We start from the raw sequence: 23,360 nt of genomic DNA, 5'->3' as shown, positions 1-23,360 counted from the left end.
ATAGATTACCACTGGAACAGAACATTGGTAAAAGCAGAATTCGACAGCAAGGCTCAGTTGAGGAGGCATAAGTAAGGACTCCTACTTTTCCTGCCTACTAATCTGAATTTAAGAATTCACAAACTAATGTAGGCCTGTGAAAAAAAAGATGACAAGCCTGCCCTTGTATTTCAGGCCCTCTGTGGTTACCACATAGAGGTAGACAATAGAAAGAAGTTCTGACTTCTGCTTCTATCCAAGATTTAGGAACAGGGACAGAATTTACTTACTGCCTGAAACAACTGGGGCGGGGGGAGATAAAATACGTGAAACAATGGTTTTCAAGCCAGTGGGCATCAGACAGTGAAGGTTAGTAATTCCTGAGAGGGAAGATGGGGTAAAAGGGACTGGATTTACTTCCTGCCTGAAACAACCAAGTGGGGGGTGGGGTAGAGATGAAATACATGATGAAATACATGAAACAATAGTTTCCAAGACCATGGACATCAAACAATAAAAATTAGTAATTCTTGAGAGGGACCAGAGTGAGCCATGTGATGACCCTAGCTTATTACCCTGAGAAAGTTTCTAGGTCACAGCATAAGGAGGAGGAACAAAGGAGGAGCTCTTTGGAATCCCATGCTGAGGAGATGAAACTGAGAGTCTGAGGAGAACAAGGTAGCTAGATTTCATAGGACAGAGTACCAGAGTAAAAGGAGATACAAAGAGAACCCCAGATATCTGGAGAATGTTCCCTTGAGTATATTTCAGAATTCTGATTAGTACATGTATATAAGGAAACTACCCAAGGCCAAGGAAACAGTCATCTTAAAAGATAAAAGAGAACAGTGCCTGGTACTCAACACAGGTCCATAGTGCATGTTCCCATCAAATAGACTAGAAAAACTTAATCCACAGGGCATCGGTAAGAAGGAAGGTCTTGTCTTAGTAGTAGAAAGTAAATAGTATATACTGATGCATTCTGCCAAACAAATCATAAAAGCAAGAGCCAAAAATACCAAAAAAATTTTATGTAATTTAACCACATCTCAGAAAAAGCCTCAAGATTTTTAGAAATACCAAAATAACTAGCACTCAACAAGGTAAAAGTTACAATGTCTTGCATTCAAAGATTAATAAGCATATATAGAGGCAGGAAAACATGACCCATAATGAGCAGGACATTTAAACCACTCTAGAGATTACACAGATGTTAGAATTAGCAGAGAAGGACATTAAAAGTTATTATTATAACTGTATTCCATATGTTCAAATTTTAAGTGGAGATGTGGAAGATATAAAATATACCCAAATCAAACTTCTAGAGGTAAAAATTTCAATGTGTGATATGAAAAATGCACTAGATCATTAATAGCAGATGAGACATGGATGAATAAGATTAATACAGTTGAAGGCATAGTAGTATATACTATGCAAAATGAGTCAAAAAAGAAAAAAAAATTTTTTAATTGAAAAGAACATTAGTGAGCTGTGAGTCTTCATGTGGCCTATTAAATGAATAATTGGGAGTTTCTGAAGAAGATAGGAAAGAAAGATAGAAAACATAATGACCAAAAACTTTTCAAATTATAAATTTACCCCCAAGTCCAATGAAGGCACAGGCACATGGGGAAAAAAAAAACAACAAAACCTATGCCAAGGCATATTATAATGGGATTCCTCGAATCAGTAATAAAGTAAAAATCTTAAAAACAGAAAACAAAAACATATGAAAACAGAGGACATATTTCTCAGCAGGAACAATGCAAGTAAGAAGATAACTTTAAAGTAATTGAAAAAAAAAAGCTGTCAATGTAGAATTCTTTACTATGAAAAATTATTTTAAAAACAAAGACAAAATAACTTTTTCAGACATACAAGTGATAAAGTACTTTGTCACCAGCATACTCACACTACCAGAAATGTTACAGCCTTCAAGTTGTAAAGGATTTACGATTTCTCTTAAAAATGGTACCACAAGAAGTCCAACTCTACATAAAGAAATTAAGAAGCACTGGAAATGGTAACTACATGGGTAAATATATGACTTTTAACTCATCATTTAAATATTTATAAAATATAATTGATTTAAAAAAATTTTTAATGTTTATTTATTTTTGAGAGACAGAGAGACAGAGCATGAGTGAGGGAGGGGCAGAGAGAGAGGGAGACACAGAATCTGAAACAGGCTGCAGGCCCTGAGCTGTCAGCACAGAACCTAATGCGGGGTTCGAACCCACAAACTGTGAGAAGTGGGATGCTCAACCGACTGAGCCACCCAGGCACCCCATAATTGATTTTTTTTTAAACCAAAATGTCATCAAATGTTCTGTAATACATACTACAGATTAAATATTTCCAGTTTTGTAGACCATATACCCTTTATCATCATTATGCATCTCTGCAGCTGTAGATTAAAGTAGTCTTAGATAATATATAAACAAATACTTGTAGTTGTGTTTCAGTTGAACTTCATTTTCAAAAATAGGCAGTTGATTATTTGAAACAAAAGTAATAGCAATGTTTAATGGTGTTTGTAACATATGTAAAAATATAATGCTTTGCAACAATAGTATAAAAACCAGGAGAGAAATAGATGTATACTATTGAAAAGTTCTTATACTATATGTGAAGTGAGTGGATTGATAATTAAAGATGTATACTCTGAATCCTAAAGCTACCAATAAAGTTAAAGAACAAAAGAGTTATAGCTAATAAGCCTATAAAGGAGATGAAACAATTATAGTCGATTAATCAAAAAGAAAGCAGAAAAAGAGGAAAAATAAAAGAAAGTAATGGGAAAATGAAAAATAATAAAATGATAGACTCAAACATAACCATATCAATAATTATAATAAATTTAAATGGTATGAATACCCCCAATTAATAAGCAGAGATTGTCAGATTAAATGAACAAGTATGACTTGATTATATGTTAACTACAAGAAACACACTTTAAGTATGAAAAAATAAAAAGAACAAAATGTGCAAACACTAGTGAAAGAAATCTAGAATGACTATATAAATATCAAAGTAGATGTCAGAGCACTATTACTAGATTATTACCAGAAGTAAAGAAGGCAATTTCATAATAATAAAAGGGTCAATTAATCAAAAGGACATAAGAATCTAAATGTTTATGCACCTAATAACAGAACTTGAAACTATATGGAGACAACATAGATGAACTTTGAGGCATTATGCTAAGTGAAATAAGCCAAACAGAAAAGAACGAATGTTGTATGATTCTACTTAAATGAAGTACCTAGAATAGAGATGGGAAATAGAATGAATGGTGGTGTCCAGGAGTGGGGGGTGGGAGAATGGGGAGGTAGTGTTTAAATGGTACGGAATTTCAGTTTGGAAAGATGAAGAAGTTCTAGAGATGGACCCTGGTGATGGTTGCACAACAATGTGAATGTATTTAATGTCACTGAACTATACACTTAAAAAGTGGTTAACATGATAAATTATATATATACATTTAGCCACAATAAAATACATGAATCAAAAACTGATAGAACTATGATGAAAAGTAGAGAAAGCCACAATATAGAGATTTCAATACCCATTTCTAAACAACTTACAGGATAAATAGACAAAAAAGCAACAAGAATATAGTAGACTTGAATGACACTATCAGACAACTTGATCTGGTTGACATTTTTAAAAGGCGAAAGATTTATACGATCTGAAGAGAAACCAGAGTATATGGTTGACATTTTTAGAACCCTCCATGGAATGACAGCAGAATACACATTTTTCTCCTGTACACACAGAATATTTACCAAGATAGACCATGTTCAGTGGCATAAAACAAGTCAGTAAATTGAAAAAGACTGAAGTCATACAAAGTATGTTCTCTGACCACAATGAAATTGTTTGAAATTTAAGAACAGAAAGATCTCTAGATATATCATCCCCAAATATTTGGAAACTAAACAACACGTCTGAATAACCAAAGGATCAAAGAAGAAGTAAAAAGGGAAATTAAAAAATATTTCAAACTGAATGGAAGCATATTTCAGAACTTGCTGATGAATGGATAAGGAAAATGTGTGTGTATATATATATAGATATACACACATACACACAATGGAATACTACTCAGTGATGAAAAAGAATGAAATCTTGCCATTTGCAACAATGTGGGTAAAACTAGAGGGCATTATGCTATGTGAAATAAGAGAAAGACAGAGATAATATGATTTCACTTATACATGGAATTTGAGAAACTCAACAGATGATCATAGGAGAAGGGAAGGAAAAATAAGATAAAAAACAGGGAGGCAAACCATAAGAGACTCTTAAATACAGAGAACAAACTGAGGGCTGCTGGAGGGCAGGTGGGTGGAGGGATGAGTTAAATGGGTGATGAGCATTAAGGAGGGAACTTTTTGGGATGAGCACTGGGTGTTATATGTAAGAGATGAATCACTGGGTTCTACTTCTGACTAGGACTACTCTGTATGTTAACTAGCTTGAATTTAAATTGAAATTAACTAACTAACTAAATAAATAAATAAATAAAAGTTGCGGATTCTAAACCAGTATTTGGAGGGAAATTTATATTGCTGACCATCTATATTAAAAGAAGGTTCAAATCAAAGACCTCACCTTACATATTAAAGTAACTAGTAAAAGGACAAGTTAAACCCAAAGTAAATAGAAAAAAGGAAATAATAAACATTTGAGAGAAATCAATAAAATAGAAAACAAAGACAATAGAAAAAATTTAATAAAAAGCCAGTTATTTGAGAGGATCAATAAAATTGATAAACTTGTAGGCAGACTAGTCAGGAAAAAGAGGAGATACAGATTACCACTGTCAGGGATAAGAAAGGTGACTTCGTTGTAGATACTACAGATATTAAAGGATAATAAGGGAATATTATGAACAACTTCATATGTCAATAAATTTGATTAATCTCATGAAATAAATTCCTTTAAAGATAAGAATTACGAAGCTTACCCAAGAAGAAAGAGATAAAATGAATAGCCCCTGTATCTATATATATAGGTAACAAATTGTAGTTAAAAACTTTCCTCAGGAAAAACTTGAGGGAAAGATTGGTTTTACTGGTGAATTTAAGGAGGAAATAGTGCAAATTCTATATAAAATCTTCTACCAAACTGAAGGGGAGGCAATCTCAGCTCATTTTATAAGACCAGCATTACTCTGACACCATAACCAGAGACATTACAAGCAAAGAACTTCAGAACAATATTTTTCATGCATACATGAAAAAATTCTAAACAAAATGATAAGAAGTTGAATTCAACAATCTATTGAAAGGTTAATACATCCTGGGATTATCTCAGGGATTCGGGGTTAATTTAACCTTTGAAAATCAATTAAAGTAATTCACCATATTAACAGACCAGGAAAAACAATTGTCATCATATAAATACATGCAAAAAAAATTTCTGCAAAGTAGGAATAGAAAGAAACTTCCTCTATCTGATGAAGAATATCTACAGCTGACAATGATGAAAGACTGGATGCTTCTTTCCTGAAATCAGGAACAAGACAGAATGTCATTCAGTACAATCAAAATCCCAGCAGGCTTTTTTTTGTAGAAATTGACAAGCTGATTCTAAAATTCATATGGAAATGCAAAGGACCTAGAAAAGCTAAAATAACTACAAAAAAGAACAAAGTTGGAGGTTTAACACTACCTGATTTCATGAACTATAGAGCTGTAGTAGCCAAAACTGTGGTACTGATATAAAGATTTTAAAAAAATAAATCAGTGGAACCAAAATCAAATCCAAAAATAAGCCCACATATATGGCCACCTGATTACTGACAGAGGTGCACAGTTAATGTGTAGAGAAACTGGAACAATTGGATATCCATATGTAAAAAACATGAACTTGGATCCATATACTGTATCATATATAAAACTTAAAATGGATCATAGACTTAAATGCAAAATCTAAAATTATATAAAACTTCTAGAAGAAAACATTAGAGAAAAGCCATACTTTTGGTTGGGCAGTAATTTCTTAAATACAACAACAATAGCATAATCTACAAAAGAAAAATTGATAAATTGGTTTTCATCAAAATTTTTAACTTCTGTTCTTCGAAAGACACCATAATAGAATTTTTTTTAAAAAAGCAAATATTGGGAAAATATCTTTGCCAAGTATGTATCTGGTAAAGGACTTGTATCCAGAGTGTAAACTCAACAATAAGAAAACAAAGCAAAGCAAAGCAATTTTTTTAAACAGGCAAAAGATTTGAACAGACACTTCACCCAAAGAAATTGTGGCAAATACATGAAATATCGACATCAGTTAATAAAGGAAATACAAATTTAAACCATAATAAGATCTTTATACAACTGTTAAAATGTCTAGAATTTTAAAAGTTGACTATGTCAAAGGTTGGCAAGCATGTGGAGGAACTGTAGCTCTCTCATACACTGCTGATGGGAATGCAAAATAGTGCAACCCCTTTGGAAACAGTTTGGCAGTTTCTTAAAAAGTTAAACGTATATCCATCATATGATTCAGTGATCCCACTCTTAAGTATTTATCCAAGTGGAAAGGAAATATATCCATACAAGCATTTGTAAATGAATGCACATAGCCCAAAACTAGAAATAACCCAAGGATCCATCAACAGATAGATAAACAAGTTGCTCTATATCCATACAATGGAATACCAGTCCACAGTATAAAGGAATGAATTATAGATACACACAGCAACATAGATGAATCTCAAAATAATTATGCTATGTGAAAGAAGCCAGACAATATACATTGAATTACCCCATTTATATAAACTTTAAAAATGTAATCTCTAGAGTAACAAAGTTAAGTCAGTGGTTACTTGGGGATGGGAGAGTATGGAATGAAGGATTACAAAAAGGCAATGACACTTCTGGTGGTGATGGATGTTCATTATCCTGACTGTGGTAATGTTTTTCACAGATGTATACATAGGTCAAAGCTTACCAAATTTGGGGCACTTGGGTGGCTCAGCCTGTTGAGCATCCAACTCTTGGTTTCAGCTCAGGTCATAGTCTCATGGTGTTGTGGGTTTGAGCCCCGCATTGGCTCTGCGCTCGTAGCACAGAGCCTGCTTGGGATTCTCTCTCTCCTTCTCTCTTCCCCTCTCCCATTTGTGCTGTCTCTGTCTCTCAAAATAAATAAACTTAAAAAAAAAATTTAAAAACCTTACCAAATTGTACACTTTTGATAATTGTAGTTGATTGTATGTCACTTTTACCTCAATAAAGCTGTATGTTTTAAAAAAAAATTAACCTAAATGCAAAAGAAAAGAAAAGAAAACCTTTTTCCCAACAAATAGATCATTGGTTCCTAAGGTCTATAAAGAAGACTATATTGCTTTAGCAGTGTTAATCAGAGTAATCCCTTTATAAAATAACATACCCAAGCCACACATACACAGCAAGTAATTCTGAATCAGTAGGTTTGGTGTGTCCTCATAGTTCTATTTTTTAATTTATTTCTTTTAATTGTAAAATATATAGAACATAAAAATACCAAACCTAAAATTACCATTTTAATCATTTTTAAGTGTACAGCTCAGTGGGATTAAATACATTTACATTGTTGTGCAACTATCACCACCATTCACCTTCAAAATGTTTTTCATTTTGCAAAACTGAAATTATACCCATTAAACACAAATTTCGTATTCTGTCTCTCAGCTCTGTTCATAGCATCCTTTGATGCACAGAAATTTTTAATTTTGATGGAGGTTCAACTTGTCTGTCTTTTGTTGTGTCTGTGTCTTCAGTGTCATATTCCAGAAATGGCCAAACCTAATGTCATGATTTTCCCCTTTTATTCTGAGAGTTTTATAGTTTTCTCTCTTATATTTAGGTCTTTGATCTCTCTCTCTCTCTCTTTTAATGCATTTTGTATGATGTTGATGCATGCTCTCATTTAAAAAACAAGTATTACTTTAGCCATACTCTCGTGCTCCTGTTTAAGATTCTGTGGCTGAAAAGTAAAGTGTTAGACGGAGTGGGACTGTATCCCAGATCCAGGAACTGGAATATTTGAGCAAGCTGTGGTGTCAGAAGCTTTATCAGCTTCAGAGTTAAGATTTTCTTATTCTTGTCCAAACTAATTAAGTTCTCTTTAAAGTAGCTGTGTAGCCAAAGTATTATGGTCCTTTAGCTGATTTTTTCCCCCTTGTTTTGTGAAACCAGAAGCAGTTATAACATTATGGTTTAGATAAGTTTGGGAGTGGGAGTGAGATGAAAAGCCTGTCAGGTGGGATCTGGAACAGGGGTTGGGCTTGTTATTCCTCTTCCAGGCCAGTATCTTTACCTAACCATTTGTAGTTTTCACTAAGGGCTCTTAATCTTTCCTCTTCTCCCAAAATTCTACAGTATGTGAGGAAGTGAGGTATGGGAATATACCAGAAAGAAACTATCCTCTGAATTTTCATAAAGCTGCTTTTAAAAACCTACTTAATGCTTGAACAAGAGTACAAGGTAGAAATCAATCATGAGATTCATTTGATAGGCTGAGATAGCTAAGCATTCTGGAACCTCTGCTAAGTGGTTGGGTGAAACATATGTCTCCTGTGATAATTTTTTCGCTTCTTTTTTCCCAGAGCTCTCAGATGTCAGATGTGACTAGCAGAGAGCTCCATTCCCAAGCTCAAGAACAACTGCAACACTACCTTATGGGCAGGGTCCTAGAAGAGAGAGCCCAGCAGCACAGGGAGGCTCTGATGGCTCAGATCAACACCAACATTGAACAATTAATGAGTATGTGCTTGTTTATCTTGGTATCCTAAAAATGAACAACCTATGCAAGATTTTGTGACATTGAAAATCTTCAGAAGGAAAATACCATTTAATGGTTTATTAGCCTATTTCTTGTCCTCAGAAATTTCTAGATCCAGAACATGCCAGCACATGATCTTTTCAAATAATGCAGATCTAATAACCTCCTTTTTGGCTATTTCTCTAAGCCTTGCTATCATTCATAGATATCAACTTAGACAAAAGTTATTAATTATAAAGATGCTAAGCCCTACTAGCCAAATTTCATTATGTAGTCTCAAAAGCTTTTGATAATATTTCAGAAGTAGATGACAGTAGTTACAGTGCCATTTTATAATTTTTTTTAACGTTTATTTTTGAGAGAGAGACAGAGTGTGAGCAGGGGAGGGGCAGAGAGAGAGGGAGACACAGAATCCAAAGCAGTCTCCAGGCTCTGAGCTGTCATCACAGAACCTGACGCGGGGCTCGAACTCATGAACTGCTAGATCCTGACCTGAGCCAAAGTCAGACACTTAACCGACTGAGACACCCAGGGGCCCGCATTTTACAATTTTTAATGAAGTGTTTTCACAAAAGTTAATTCATCTGCTTCTTACAACCATAGATACATTTAGGGAGAGATCTCATCCTACATTTCAGTCCACCTATGAAACACTTTTAGTGTGTACGGAGCAGAAAGGACCAGGGTCTTCTGTTTAGTGCCATTACTTGTGAATTTTGTATTTTTCAATAGATAGGTGGCTGGAACTGAGCCTCTCGTATATAGGATGAGGTTCTGCTATATTTTAAAAATTCATGTTCTTTAAACCATCTAAAAAAACCTACATCTTTTTAAATTCTTTTCTTTTACACAGTATGGGGGGTGGGTAGTTGCTGCCAGCCACAGCTTCAACTTATGAATAGTCATATGCCATCTATAGCTAGCAATGATAATAGATTCAGAATTGGAACCCTATCCCTTGCCTACTATAGCAGAGTTCCAACTCTATAGTTTCCAAATTCCTACTTGTTTGATACATAACTCTTCTACTCACCTGTTTATTTTCTGTTTACTACAGAGGCACCAAGTCTGAAGGAAACAGAAGGGAAGGAACCTGAGCTCTTCCTAAGTAGATCCAGGCCTGTGGCAGCCAAGGCCAAGCAGGCCCATCTTACCGCTCTGAAGCATTTACAGGCACCCTGGTGGAAGAATCTTGGGGAAGAAGAAGGAGATGAGATTGATGTCCCAAAGGATGAGCTCAGTGTAGAATTAGGAACTTTATTCATTGGTGGAACCAAACCCCCTTAGGGAGCTACCCAAAGAAATGACACTTATTTCAGGAGATTGTATTGGTTCTGCCTCTGGCATACTAGTAGACTAGAGCTATCCTAACTCATTTCCCGAAATTCCTCTCCAGATAAGATTTTCAGGCAGTAAGCAAGGAGTTACCTTCTACCTCTGTCTCAGTTCTCTTTTTTTTTTTTCCACATTACCCACGCCACACACAAATTAGGATGGCTTTTATTGTGGAACTAACCTCAGCATGGCATTCTATTGCTTAGATGAAATGTGGTAGTTCTTTTGTTTTTGCTGTTTTCCTACTAAAGATGTTTTCTAAATAAATATTTTCAACAATTCTCAAAAACTTGTCAGGATTACTTCAACTTTTCACATTTATTGTTTAGAATGCATGTGTTTCTACGAATATAAAAAGTATGTTCTTGGCCTAATTTATTAAGATGAGGAAAAGAAATGGTCATTTGAAGGGCACTGCACTATTTTCTACCAAACAGTGCTTGAACTCATTTTCTATCATTTCTAAAAGAACTGCATTTTAAAAAAATCCTAAGAAGTGTGCCTGGGTAGCTCAGTCGGTTGAGCATCTGACTTGGGCTCAGGTCATGATCTCATGGCTTGTGAGTTTGAGCCCCATGTCAGGCTCTGTGCTGACAACTCAGAGCCTGGAGCCTGCTTCATATTCTGTGTCTCCCTCTCTCTCTGCCCCTCCGCCACTCACGCTCTGTCAGTCTCAAAAAGAAGTAAACGTTAAAAAAAAATTTTTAATCCTAGGATTCAGCACAAAAAAAATTCCTTCAGATAAATGCATTTGTTCTGTTAAACTGTGAGAATTCTATAACTTACTGTTTCCCTTTGTCTTATCTCCTATAAATCTCAGCCAAATATAATACTTACTTTGTGTTAATGATCCTAGGTACCTATAGAGTTATTTGGTTGCAACCTGATACTTTCTAATTTTCCTATTTATCTTTGATTGTGTTTTAGTACCAGAAGCTACTTCTGTTTGTGTTTGTAACAATATAGAATTTAAATTAAAAACATTTAACAAATCATGGACTCAATATCATAAGGAACCTGTATGATACTTTTTGTATAAATGAGTGAAAATACCATTATTTCTGGATAGGAAGACCAAATAGTATAATGTCCGTTCCTCCAACATTAAGTTTAGTAAAATTCTAGTCACTATCCTAATGTAATTTTTATTCATAATTGGGAAAGAAATGTACATAATTAATCTGTAATAATCAGTTGAAAGTTCTGATTTCACTTAGAATGTAGAAAGCTAGGTGAAAATGTTGCTCCCCTGTTAAAAATGCAAGATAATCTACAAAAATAATTTTTCTTGAGCCTATCTGATAGTTGAGGCCTCAAGACAACCAAGTAAATAGAGATGTGACTCAATATCTGTGAAATGAGCTATTTCATCTTTAGCAGAGCACAGGAGACAAAGGTAGCTGGATAAGAAGAAAACTAAAATTTTTACAAATTCTTAAAGACCAAGTATGGGGTAGCATGTCAGTTTAGAATATCTAGGAGCCTCAGACGGGAGAATTTAGACCTTCCATCTAAAAACAGGCAAGGTTGGGAGCAGGGCAGCAGGCCTGAAGAGATGCCTTTTGTGATGCAGGCAAACATGTGATAGGCTGCTGCTGAGTGCCATGCCCAAATCCCTGCCTGCTTTCCCAAACCCTTTTCTTAAAAGCTTTAGGCTGCTAGAGCAGGGGTAGCAAGGCTCAGAGAAAATCCTACTACATGTAAGAAAGCAATAGAAATAAAAACTGTCTCTGGAGGCAGGATAGGAAACACTAGCTCCAGATACTGGTACAGATACAGTATTGCTGAGGGAGGGACAGAAACAAAATCCCTCTCCTGAGAGAGGAAATCATCTTAGCCCCAGAAATCCTACATAATACAAGGCAGATGTCTCCTAATGCTGGGGGGGGGGGGGGGGGGGGGGACAGCTAGAAAACTGCCTGCCAAAGCTAATGACTGCCAAGGAATAGAAGGATAGGAACCCCGAGAAAGCCCTACCTCCAATCACAGGAGAAGAGACCTGGCCTAAGACTTAGGCTAGATCAGGACAACACAATACCCAATGTCCCAGCAACTAGCCTAGCACCAAGTAATAAGCAATGGCACTTTATTACTGGCATGGAGAGAAACCTCCTCTGTGGTAAAGGCAAAAGGGACAGCTGAAAGTGGAGGGTGGAGCTGGAACACTGAAAAACCTTCAAGCTTCCTAGACCCCACTGTAAGCAGGTAACAGCAGCAAAAAAATAATTTGAAGTCCATGGTGCATTGAAGATAAAAAGGAAAACCAAACCCAGCTAAAGCCCTGACTACTCTGAGTCAACCCCACTGCAATCTAATTCTTACATTTTAAATTCTTATTCTGATTTATAATGCTGTTGTGTTTAGTATATTGATATAACCAAACAATTCTGCATTACTCAGTGAAAAAAAAATCTAATACATGTGAGAAAGTGATTTTACCAATCATCAATTTAGATGTCACAATTTAATTTTGTTGGATGACTTGCTTACCCTGTGAGAGTTCGTCGTCTACAGAATATAAAGTACTGAAGAGGGTTTAATACAAATATGAGAAACACAGTTGTTAATATTAGATCCTTATGCATGTAGAGAATGCCTAGAAACGGAAAATTCTGTAGTTAACAAAGTCTGTAGAAAAGCCATTCCCTATTATGTTTTTCTTTTTAGGAATATCCATGTCCATTTAGGTCAGTTTCAAATTATGTCAAAGACAATCCAAACACACAATTGCTAGACTTAACTTTAATGATTACATTTTGAAGACCCCCCCCCCAGCTTTATTAGGTATGATTGACAAAATTGTATATATTTGAAATGTATAATGATGTGAAATGATAATCACAATCAGGTTAAGTAACACATCCATCACCCCACATATTTACCTTTATTTTTATGTGGTGTCAATTCTTAAGATTTGCTTTCAGCAAATTTCAAGTATAAATTACAGTATTATTAACTATAGTCACCAAGCTGTGGATTAGATCCCAGGAACTTATTCACCTTATAACTGAAAGTTAGTGCCATTTGAGCAGCATCTCCATTTCTCTCACCTCCCAGCCTCTGGTGTCCACCATTTTACTGTTTCTATGAGTTTGACGGTTTTTTTTTTTTTTTTTTTTTCAGATTCCACATATGTATAAAATCATATAATACTTGTTTCTCTCTATCTGGCTTATTTCACATAGAATAATGTCCTCCGGTTTCATCCATGCTATGGTAAATGGTAGGATTTCCTTCTTCCTCGTGGCTGAATAATATTCTGTTGCATACATCTTTTTTTTAAAAAATGTTTATTTATTTTCAAAGAGAGAAAGAAGAAGAGAGGGAGAGAGAGAATCCCAAGCAGACTCTACACAGTCCACACAGAGCCCAATGCAGGGCTTGAACTCATGAACCATGAGATCGTGCCCCGAGCCAAAATCAAGGGATGGACACTTAACCAACCAAGCCACCCATGCGCCCCTCTTTTATTTATTTATTTAAATTCAAGTTAGTTAACATACAGTATAAGACTGGTTTCAGAAGTAGAATTTAGTGGTCCATCACTTACATATAACACCCAGTCCTCATCCCAACAAGTGCCCTTCTTAATGCCCAATACCCATTTAGCCCATCCCCCCACCTCTACTCCAGCAACACTCTGTTCTCTGTATTTAAGAGTCTCTCATGGTTTTACTGCCTCTAGTTTTTATCTTGATTTTCCTCCTTCCTTTCCCCTATGTTCATCTATTTTGTTTCTTAAATTCCACATATGAGTAAAATCATATGATATGTGTCTTTCTCTGACTGACTTATTTTGCTTAGCATAATACACTCTAGTTCCATACACATTGTTGCAAATGGCAATATTTAATTCTTTGGAATCGTAATATTCCAATTGTATATGTATACACATATACTTCCCAACAACATTTTTTGTATCCTTTGGATAAATACCTAATAGTCCAATTGCTGGGTCGTAGGGTATCTCTGTTTTTAATTTTTTGAGGAAACTCTGTACTGTTCGAGTGGCTACAGCAGTTTGCATTCCCACCAACAGTGCAAAAGGGCTCTGGTGCTCCCCTTTTTCTACATCCTCACCAACATCTGTTGTTCCCTGAGTTGTTAATTTTAGCCATTCTGATGGATGAGGTGGTATCTCATTGTGGTTTTGATTTGTATTTTCTGATGATGGGTGATGTTAGTCATGTGTCTGTTAGTGATATTTCATGTGTTTGTTAGCCATCTGGATGTCTTCTTTGAAAAAGTGTCTATTCATGTCTTCTGCCCATTTCTTTACTGGATTATTTGTTTTTTGGGTGTTGAGTTTGTAGGTTCTTTAGAGATTTTGGATACTAATCATTTATCAGATATGTAATTTGCAAATATCTTCTCCGATTCTATCGGTTTCCTTTTAGTTCTGTTGATTGTTTGCTGTGCAGAAGCTTTTTATCTTGATAAGGTCCCAATAGTTCATTTTTGCTTTTATTTCCCTGCCTCCGGAGAAATGTCTAGTAAGAAGTTGCTGTGGCCAAGGTCAAAGAGGTTGCCTGTTTTCTACTCTAGGATTTTGTTGGTTTCCTATCTATCATTTAGGTCTTCCATCCATTTTGAATTTATTTTTGTGTATGATATAACAAAGTGGTCTAGTTTTTCTTATGCATGTCACACTGTCCAGTTTTCCCAACACCTTTTCCTGAACAGACTGTCTTTTTTCATTGGATATTCTTTCCTGCTTTGTTGAAGATTTGTTGGCTATCCATTTGTAGGCCCATTTCTGGGTTCTGCATTCTGTTCCATTGATCTGTTTGTCTGTTTTTGTGCCAGTACCATACTGTCTTGATTATTACAGCTTTTTAATACAGCTTGATGTCCAGGATAGTGATGCCTTCAGCTTTGGTTTTCCTTTTCAACATTATTTTGGCTATTGGGGGTCTTTTCTGGTTCCACACAAATTTTAGAGTTGTTTGTTCTAGCTTTGTGAAGAATGCTGTTGTTATTTTGATAGGGATTGCAATGGCTGTGTATACTGTTTTTGGCAGTATAGACTTAACGATACTTGTTCTTCCAATCCACAAGCATGGAATGTTTTTCAATTTCTTTGTGTGCCTTCAATTTCTTTCATAAGCTTTCTATAGTTTTCAGCATACAGATCTTTTACCTCTTTGGTTAGGTTTATTCTGAGGTATCTTATGGTTTTTGGTGCAGTTGTAAAAGGGATCAATTCCTTGATTTCTCTTTCTGCTGCTCCATTATTGGTGTATAGAAATGCAACCAATTTCTGTATGTTGATTTTATATCCTGTGATTTTGCTGAATTTGTTTATCAGTTCTAGTAGTTTTTTGGTGAAGTCTTTAGGGTTTTCTATATATAGTATCATGTCATCTGCAAATAGTAAACGTTTCAGTTCTTCTGTACCAATCTGGATGTGTTTTCTTTCTTTCTTTCTTTCTTTCTTTCTTTTTTTTTTTTTTTTTTTTTTTTTTTGTCTGATTGCTGTGGTTAGGACTTCCAGTATTATGTTGAACAACACTGGTGAGAGTGGGCATCCCTGTTATGTTCCTAGCCTTAGGGAGAAAGCTCTCAGTTTTTCCCCATTGAGGATGATATTAGCTGTAGGTCTTTCATATATGGCCTTTATGATGTTGAGATATATTCCATCTATCCCTACTTTCTTGAGGGTTTTTATCAAGAAAAGATGCTGTATTGTGTCAAATGCTTTTTCTGCATCTACTGACAAGATCATATGGTTCTTATCCTTTCTTTTATTAATGTGGTGTATCATGTTGATTGGTTTACGAATATTGAACCAGCCCTGCAGTCCCACTTGATCATGATGAATAATTCCTTTAATGTATTGTTGAATTCGATTTGCTGGTATCTTGTGTAACTCTCCTTTTTAGTGGGATCTTTGGTTTTGGGATCAAGGTAATGCTGGCTTCATAGAGTGAGTTTGGAAGCTCTCCTATTTCTATTTTTTGGAACAGTTTGGGAAGAATAGGTATTAACTCTTCTTTAAATGTCTGATAGAATTCCCCTGGTAATCCATCTGGCCCAGGACTCTTATTGGGAGATTTTTAATTACTGATTCAATTTTTTGCTGGTTATGGGTCTGTTCAAATTTTCTTCCTGTTTCAGTTTTGGTGGTTTGTATGTTTCTAGGAATTTGCCCATTTATTCCAGATGGCTCAGTTTTTAGGCATATAATTTTTTATGGTATTCTCTTATGAGTGTTTGAATTTCTGTGGTGTTAGTGGTAGTTGTGACCTCTCCTCTTTCATTCGTGATTTTATCTATTTGGGTCCTTTCTGTTTTCTTTTTGATAAGTCCGGCTAGGTGGTTATCAATTTTGTTAATTCTTTCAAAAACCAGCTCTTAGTTTCATTGATCTATTCTACTGGTTTTTGTTTGTTTGTTTCTATATTATTTATTTCTGCTCTATTCCTTATTGTTTCCCCTCTTCTGCTGCCTTTAGGCTTTATTTGCTGTGCCTTTTCTAGCTCCTTTAGGTGTAAGGTTAGGTTGTGTATTTGAGACATTTCTTCCTTCTTTAGAAAGGCCTGGATTGCTGTATACTTCCCTCTTATGACTGCCTTTGCTCTGTCCCAGAGGTTTTGGACTGTCGTGTTTTCATTTTCATTGGCTCCCATGTACTTTTTAATTTCCTCTTTAATATCTTGGTTAACCCATTCATTCTTTAGTAGGATGTTCTTTTATCTCCATGTATTTGTGGTCTTTCCAAATTTTTTCTTGTGATTGATTTCAAGTTTCATAGCATTGTGATTGAAAAATAAGCATGGTATGATATCAATCTTTTTGTACTTGTTGAAGGCTGATTTGTTTCCCAGTATGTGATCTATTCTGGAGATGGTCCATGAGAATTCAAGAAGAATGTGTATCCTGCTACTTTAGGATGAAATGTTCTGAATATATCTGTTAAGTCCATCTGGTCCAGTGTGTCATTCAAAGCCATTGTTTCCTTGTTGATTTTGTGCTTAGATGATCTGTCCATTGCTATAAGTGGTGTGTTAAAGTCCCCTGCTATTATGGTATTATTATCAATGAGTTTCTTTGTTATTAATTTATTTATGGGTTCTTACAAGTTGGGGGCATAAATATTTACAATTATTAGATCTTCTTGATGGATAGACTCCTTAATTATGATATAATGCCCTTCTTCATCTCTTGTTATAGCCTTTGCTTTAAAATCTAGTTTGTCTGGGGTGCCTGGCCGGCTCAGTTGGTTAAGTGTCTGACTCTTGATTTGGCTCAGGTCATGATCTCACAGTTTGTGAGTTTGAGCCCTGCATCAGGCTTCACACTGACAGAGTGGGGCCAGCTTAGGATTATCTCTCTCTCCGTCCAACCCTCTTCCATTCCCTCTCTTGCTCTCTCTTAATAATAAATACAATTTTAAAAACTCTGGTTTTTCTGATATAAGTATGGCTACTTGGGTTTTCTTTTGACCTCCATTAGCATGATAGGTGGTTCTCTATCCCCTCACTTCAATCTGCAGGTATTCTCTCCCAATGCGCCCCAGAGACCCCTACACCATGCTATGCACTCCTGAGCCAGCTCCCTCCTTCTCTCCAGGAGCATGCACCACAGCTCTGCTCTGGAGAAAGTTGTGCACTTCCAAAACCTCTGAGTTTGAGCTCTACATGCTGTTTGCTAAAAAACCTGCGGCACTGAAAACTTCTATCTCCCCAGTCTGTGGTCCAGAAAGGTTTTCCTCTTGTGTGAATTCAATGCCACACTCACTCAATCCCTCTTTCTTTGTCTCCCATTTATCTCTCCTCAGAATGCCCCCCACCCCCAGAGCATTGCAGTTTTTCCTTCCCCCAATTCACTTTCATGCACCTCTCACCTACCACGCTGTCTCCCTCCAACCTTGGAGATCCTTCTGCCATTCTGCAGATTGATTTCCTGGGTGTTCCAAGTGATATGACCTGAATATAGCTGTGTTTGAGGGAGGAGGAAAGCCCAGGGCCCTCCTACTTCTCTGCCATCTTAACTCCTCCCTCTGGGTGCATCTTTATCCATTCCTTCACTGACTGATGTTTAGGTTGTATCCATATGTTGACTATTGTTAATATTGCTGCAATGAACATGGGAGTGTAAATGTCTCTTTGAGATACTGATTTAATTTACTTTAGATGTATGGCCAGAGGTGGGATTACTAGATCATGTGGTAGTTCTATTTTTAATTTTTTGAGGAACCCCTACACTGTTTTCCAAAATGTCTATAACCAACTTACATTCCCACATAGTATATATAAGGGTTCCTTTTTTTCCACATTCTTACCATCATTTATTATCTCTTGTCTTTTTAAGAAAAGCCATCCTAACAGGTGTGAGGTGTTATTGTGGTTTTGATTTGCATTTCCCTGACGATTAGTGATGTTGAACACCTTGTCATGCACTTGTTGGCCACTGTTCAATACAATTATGATGTTATCCACTGGAGTTAATGCAAACTCCACAAAGGACACAATCCCCAACAAACCAGCTTTCACCTCAGGTGGCAGCCATAAATTTAGATGTCTACAGGCCACCCACACTTCCGACCAACTGCCTACAAATTTGGGAGTTCCCACAATACTTTCATGTTTGATAATTCACTAGAACAATTCACAGAACTCACAAAAGCAGTATACTTTTGTTTAGTTTTATTATAAAAGTTACAAATCATGTCTAGCCAAATAAAGAATGCTTATGTTTTTTTTTAATTTAATTTTCTTTTATTTCAAGTTTTTATTTAAATTCTGGTTAGTTAACATATATGGTAAAATTGGTTTCAGGTGTAGAATTTAGTGATTCATCACTTACATATAACCCAGTGCTCATCACAAGTGCCCTCCTTAATACCCATCATCAATTTAGCCCATTCCCCACCCACCTCCCACCATCAACCCTGTTTGTTCTCTATAGTTGAGAGTCTCTTATGGTTTGCTTTCCTCTCTCTCTCTCTCTTTTTTCTCTTTCTCTATGTTCATTTATTTTGTTTCTTAAATTCCATATATGAGTGAAATTATATGTATTTGTCTTTCTCTGACTGACTCATTTCACTTAGCATAATACACTTTAGCTCTATCCACATCATTGCAAATGGCAAGATTTCATTGTTTTTCATAGGTGAGTAATATTCCATTATATGATATCTATATAGATATAGATATATCACATTTTCTTTATCGAAGAATACTTATGAAAAGGTCTTATAGGCTTCCAAACATGGACCTTCCATGCACTGTCCCCATGGAATCAGGATGCATTACCCTCCCAACACACTGATATGCTCACCAACAAGGAAGGTCAACCAGGCTTATTTTTCACAGATTTTTGTTTGTTTTTATAACAAGTGTTTATTTAGATAAACACACATACCATATTTTTGGCTTACATTTCCTTACATTTCAGGAGCTTCCATTTAAGATTGTGTTTTCTTTTATCTGAAAAACATATCTTGGAAATTCTTTAAGCAAGCATCGATAAGTTAACGTATGTTTTTAAATTCCAGTATAGTTAACATACAGTGTAAAATTAGTTGCAGGTGCACAGTGATTCAACAATTCTATATATTACTCAATGCTTACCAAAATAATTGTACTCTCAATCTGCTTTATCTATTTCACCCATCTTCCCACCCCACCCCCGCCTCGTAACCATCAGTTTGTTTAGTTAAGAGTCTGCTTTTTGCTTTGTCTCTTTTTTACTTTGTTCATTTATTTTGTTTCTTAAATTCCATATTTGAGTAAAATCCATATGTGAGTATGTGTCTTTCTCTGACTGAATTATTTCACTTAGTATTATACTCTCTAGCTCTATCCATGTTGTTGCAAATGGAAAAATTCCATTTTTATCACTGAATAATATTCCATTGTGTGTGTGTGTTTCTTATCCATTCATCTGATGGACACTTAGGTTGCTTTCATAATTTGGCTATTGTAAATAATGCTGCAATAAACAGCATACATGTATCCCTTTGAATTCTTTGGGTAAATACCCAATAGTACAATTACTGGATTATAAAATAGTTCTGTTTTTAATGTTTTGAGGAACCTCCATACTGTCTTCCACAGTGGCTGCACTAGTTTGCATTTCCACCAACAGTTTACAAGGGTTCCTATTTCTCTACAACCTCACCAACACTTGTTGTTTCTTGTGTTGTTTATTTTGGCCATTGTGACAGGTGTGAGATGATATCTCATTATAGTTTTGATTTGCATTTCCCTGATTATGAGTGATGTTGAGCATTTTTTCATGTGTCTGTTGGCCATCTGTATGTAGTCTTTGGAGAAATGTCTATTCATGTATTCTGCCCATTTTTAAATCGGATTATTTATTTTTGGGTGTTGAGTTTTATAGGTTTTTTTATATATTTTGAATACTAACCCTTTAGCCGGTATGTCATTTACAAATATCTTCTCCCATTCCATATGTTGGCTTTTGTTTTGTTGATTGTTTCCTTTCCTGTACAGAAGCTTTTTATTTTGATATAGTCCCAATAGTTTAGTTTTGCTTTTGTTTCCCTTGCCTCAGGAGACATCTAGAAAGATGTTATGGCTGAAGTCAGTCTATCAGGCATATTACTTATCACCATTTTGCTTAGGTCTCTTGATGTGATTTTGTTTCTTAGGACATCTCCTCATTTTGCCTGTCTGTTTCTCTGTGCGTTCGGAAAGTCATTTCTGTGTTTTGCTGTTAAAAGTAGTGGGCAGGGCATGCAATTTTAACAAGGTGGTGCTGGTCCTCTTGCACAGGGACACACAGCTGCTATAGAGACAGGGCAGCCAGGGCCACTCTGCAAAGCACGCAGGCATGGGGTGCAGTTTTTACAAGGTGTACATGTCCTCCCCGGGAGGTGACCAGCTGCTGCTGCCAGGACCAATGCCCTGCAAAGTGCACAGTTGGGAGATGCAGTGTTGGCAAGATTTACACAGGTCTTCTAGGAGAGGGGACCCACAGTGCTGGGACTGAGGTATGCCTAGGTGGAGGGCACAGGGCCCTGTGTAAGCAAGCCCTGTGGTGAATGCTGGTTCCTGCAGGTGGCTGTGTGGTTATGCTGGTGGAAACGTTGCGTTGCGTGAGGAAATGGCACCTGCCAGCTCCATTGTTCCTGAGTAAGTCCCTCAGTGAACTCTGAGATCAGTAAATAACTCTCCCTCCCATATGCTCAGCTTGTTTTTCAAACTGCTACTTCTATGCTTATCTCTTCAGGCTGTTTGCTGTCTCTTTAAAGGTGGGAACTCAGCTTTCTTTCACCCTCTGGGCTCTCCCACAGCTGAGCCTGCTGATTTTTAACATTGTAGGCATTAAGTCTCAACCCAATGGTTGTAAGAACTCATGAAGTTCGGCCCTTCTAGTTTTCAAAGCCAAATGCTATGGGGGTTTGTCTTCCCTGTGCAGGCTCCCTGGTATGATAGTCTGTTTCTCACATTCTCTGCACCCATGGTCCCCTTCCTCCAATGGCCAGAAATGCAGGGTTTAGCTCCCTCCCATGTCTCCATCCTTACTATCCCCTTCAATGTAGCCTCTTCCCTATATTTAGTTGTGGAGTTTGTTCTGCCACTTTTGGGGTTGTTTTCTTGGCTATTTACACTGATATGAGTGTTATTTAGTTGTACCTGTGGGACAAGGTGAGTTTAGGGTCCTCCTACTCCACATCTTCCCCAGAAGTCTAATGTTCTGAATTTTTATTGTTGTTTCATTACATGGGGTGATTGTTTGAATCATTGATCATATGACTGAACTCAATCTCCAGCACTCCCTCACCTCCCCATAGGTTGGGAGGTCAGGCTGATAATATGTGGTGCAAAGCTTCAGCCTTTTAATCACATGGTTTGTCTTTCTGACATGATTCACCCCTCCTCCCCATTTTGAGTCCTTTTCTTAGCATAAACTCATGTGTGGTCCAGTGGCCCAACATACAGAACAAAATGCTTCTATCACTCAGGAAATTTCAAGGGTTTAGAAGCCCCATCCCACAACATGGGGCAAAGAGCATACAAATCCTTTATTATAAAACATCCCCACATTTACTGTCTGATATACAAAGAGTTGTACCCTTATCTGGGCATAAGTAGTGTCTACCTTAGTCTTTTCTATTTTATACATGTCTGAAATTTTGTCAAAAATTGGGACACACAAAAAATATAGGGAAGAAAATAGCTTTTTTTTGTTTTTTCAAGAGATAAACAACTAAACTTTAAGATTCAGAGATGATTCAGACATTGGGACTCACAAAAGACCTCAATAGATATTGTTAATATGTTAAAAGATAGAATGCAAATATTGACAACGTGCATAAACAGATGTGGAGTTTCATAGAAATAGAAACTATTAAAAATAATAGATCAGTGGAAATGCTAGAAAAAGAACAATATTAGAGTTTAAGAATTCCTTTGAGAAGTTCAGACTAGTATTGAGCAAAGAATGGATGAAGTTGACAATGGATCAACAGAAATTTTCCAAACAGAAACATGAAGAGAAAAGAAAAAGAATACAGATGGGGTTGGAGGAGGAGAATATAGCCTTCAAGAACTGTGAAATAATATCAAGTAGTATAACATGTGGATAACTGGAATACCAGATGTAAAAGAAAGAGAAATGAGGCAGAAATAGTTGAAGTAAAAATGGCCAAGAATTTTTTTCAAAATAATGAAACTACAGATCCAAGAATCCCAGAGAACCCCCAGCAGGATAAATAACATAAAATAATATAAAAATTTTAAAACACACCTAAATATATCATAGTCACATTGCTTCAAATCCAAAATAAAAAGAAAATGATTAAAACAGAAAAAAAATGGGGGCGCCTGGGTGGCTCAGTCGGTTAAGCGTCCAACTTCAGCTCAGGTCACGATCTCACGGTCCGTGAGTTCGAGCCCCGCATCGGGCTCTGGGCTGATGGCCCAGAGCCTGGAGCCTGCTTCCGATTCTGTGTCTGCCTCTCTCTCTGCCCTTCCCCCGTCCATGCTCTGTCTCTCTCTGTCTCAAAAATAAATAAAAGTTAAAAAAAAATTTTTTTAAACAGAAAAAAAATGTAGAAAAAAGAAAAATTAAGTTCCAAATGAACTTCTTAACAGAAACTATACAAGCCAGAAGACAAAGGAATGACATTTTTAGAATGCTGAAAGAAAAAATTATCAACCCTGAATTCCATATACAGCAAGAATATCTTTCAAGAACTGAAGGCAAAATAAAGATTTTTTCCAGAAAAACAAAGCTGATTATATTCAATGGCAGCAGACCTGTATGCTGTATGATAAGAAATGCTGAAGGAAGTT

At 36.3% G+C, this 23,360-nt stretch overlaps 1 protein-coding gene across 8 annotated transcripts in view; it reads left to right on the top strand.

Moving 5' to 3' along the window:
• Positions 1-10,587, top strand: part of IQCB1 (IQ motif containing B1) — a 63,076-nt gene extending 52,489 nt beyond the window's left edge. For 7 of the 8 annotated variants that reach the window (XM_042955594.1, XM_042955591.1, XM_042955590.1 and 4 more), the window contains 2 exons: positions 8,582-8,738; positions 9,815-10,586. In XM_042955594.1, coding sequence (XP_042811528.1) covers positions 8,582-8,738; positions 9,815-10,044 — 387 coding nt within the window. In that variant the 3' untranslated portion in view covers positions 10,045-10,586. Of the gene's footprint in view, positions 1-8,581; positions 8,739-9,814 lie in introns of all 8 variants that reach the window. The other variant, XM_042955596.1, reaches the window with a different exon arrangement.
• Positions 10,588-23,360: the final 12,773 nt, after the last annotated feature.

The sequence above is a fragment of the Panthera leo genome, chromosome C2, assembly GCF_018350215.1.
Source record: "Panthera leo isolate Ple1 chromosome C2, P.leo_Ple1_pat1.1, whole genome shotgun sequence".
NCBI classification, from domain to species: domain Eukaryota; kingdom Metazoa; phylum Chordata; class Mammalia; order Carnivora; family Felidae; genus Panthera; species Panthera leo.
Note: the sequence above shows the minus strand (reverse complement) of the source record. Positions and strands in the feature narration are given on the sequence as shown.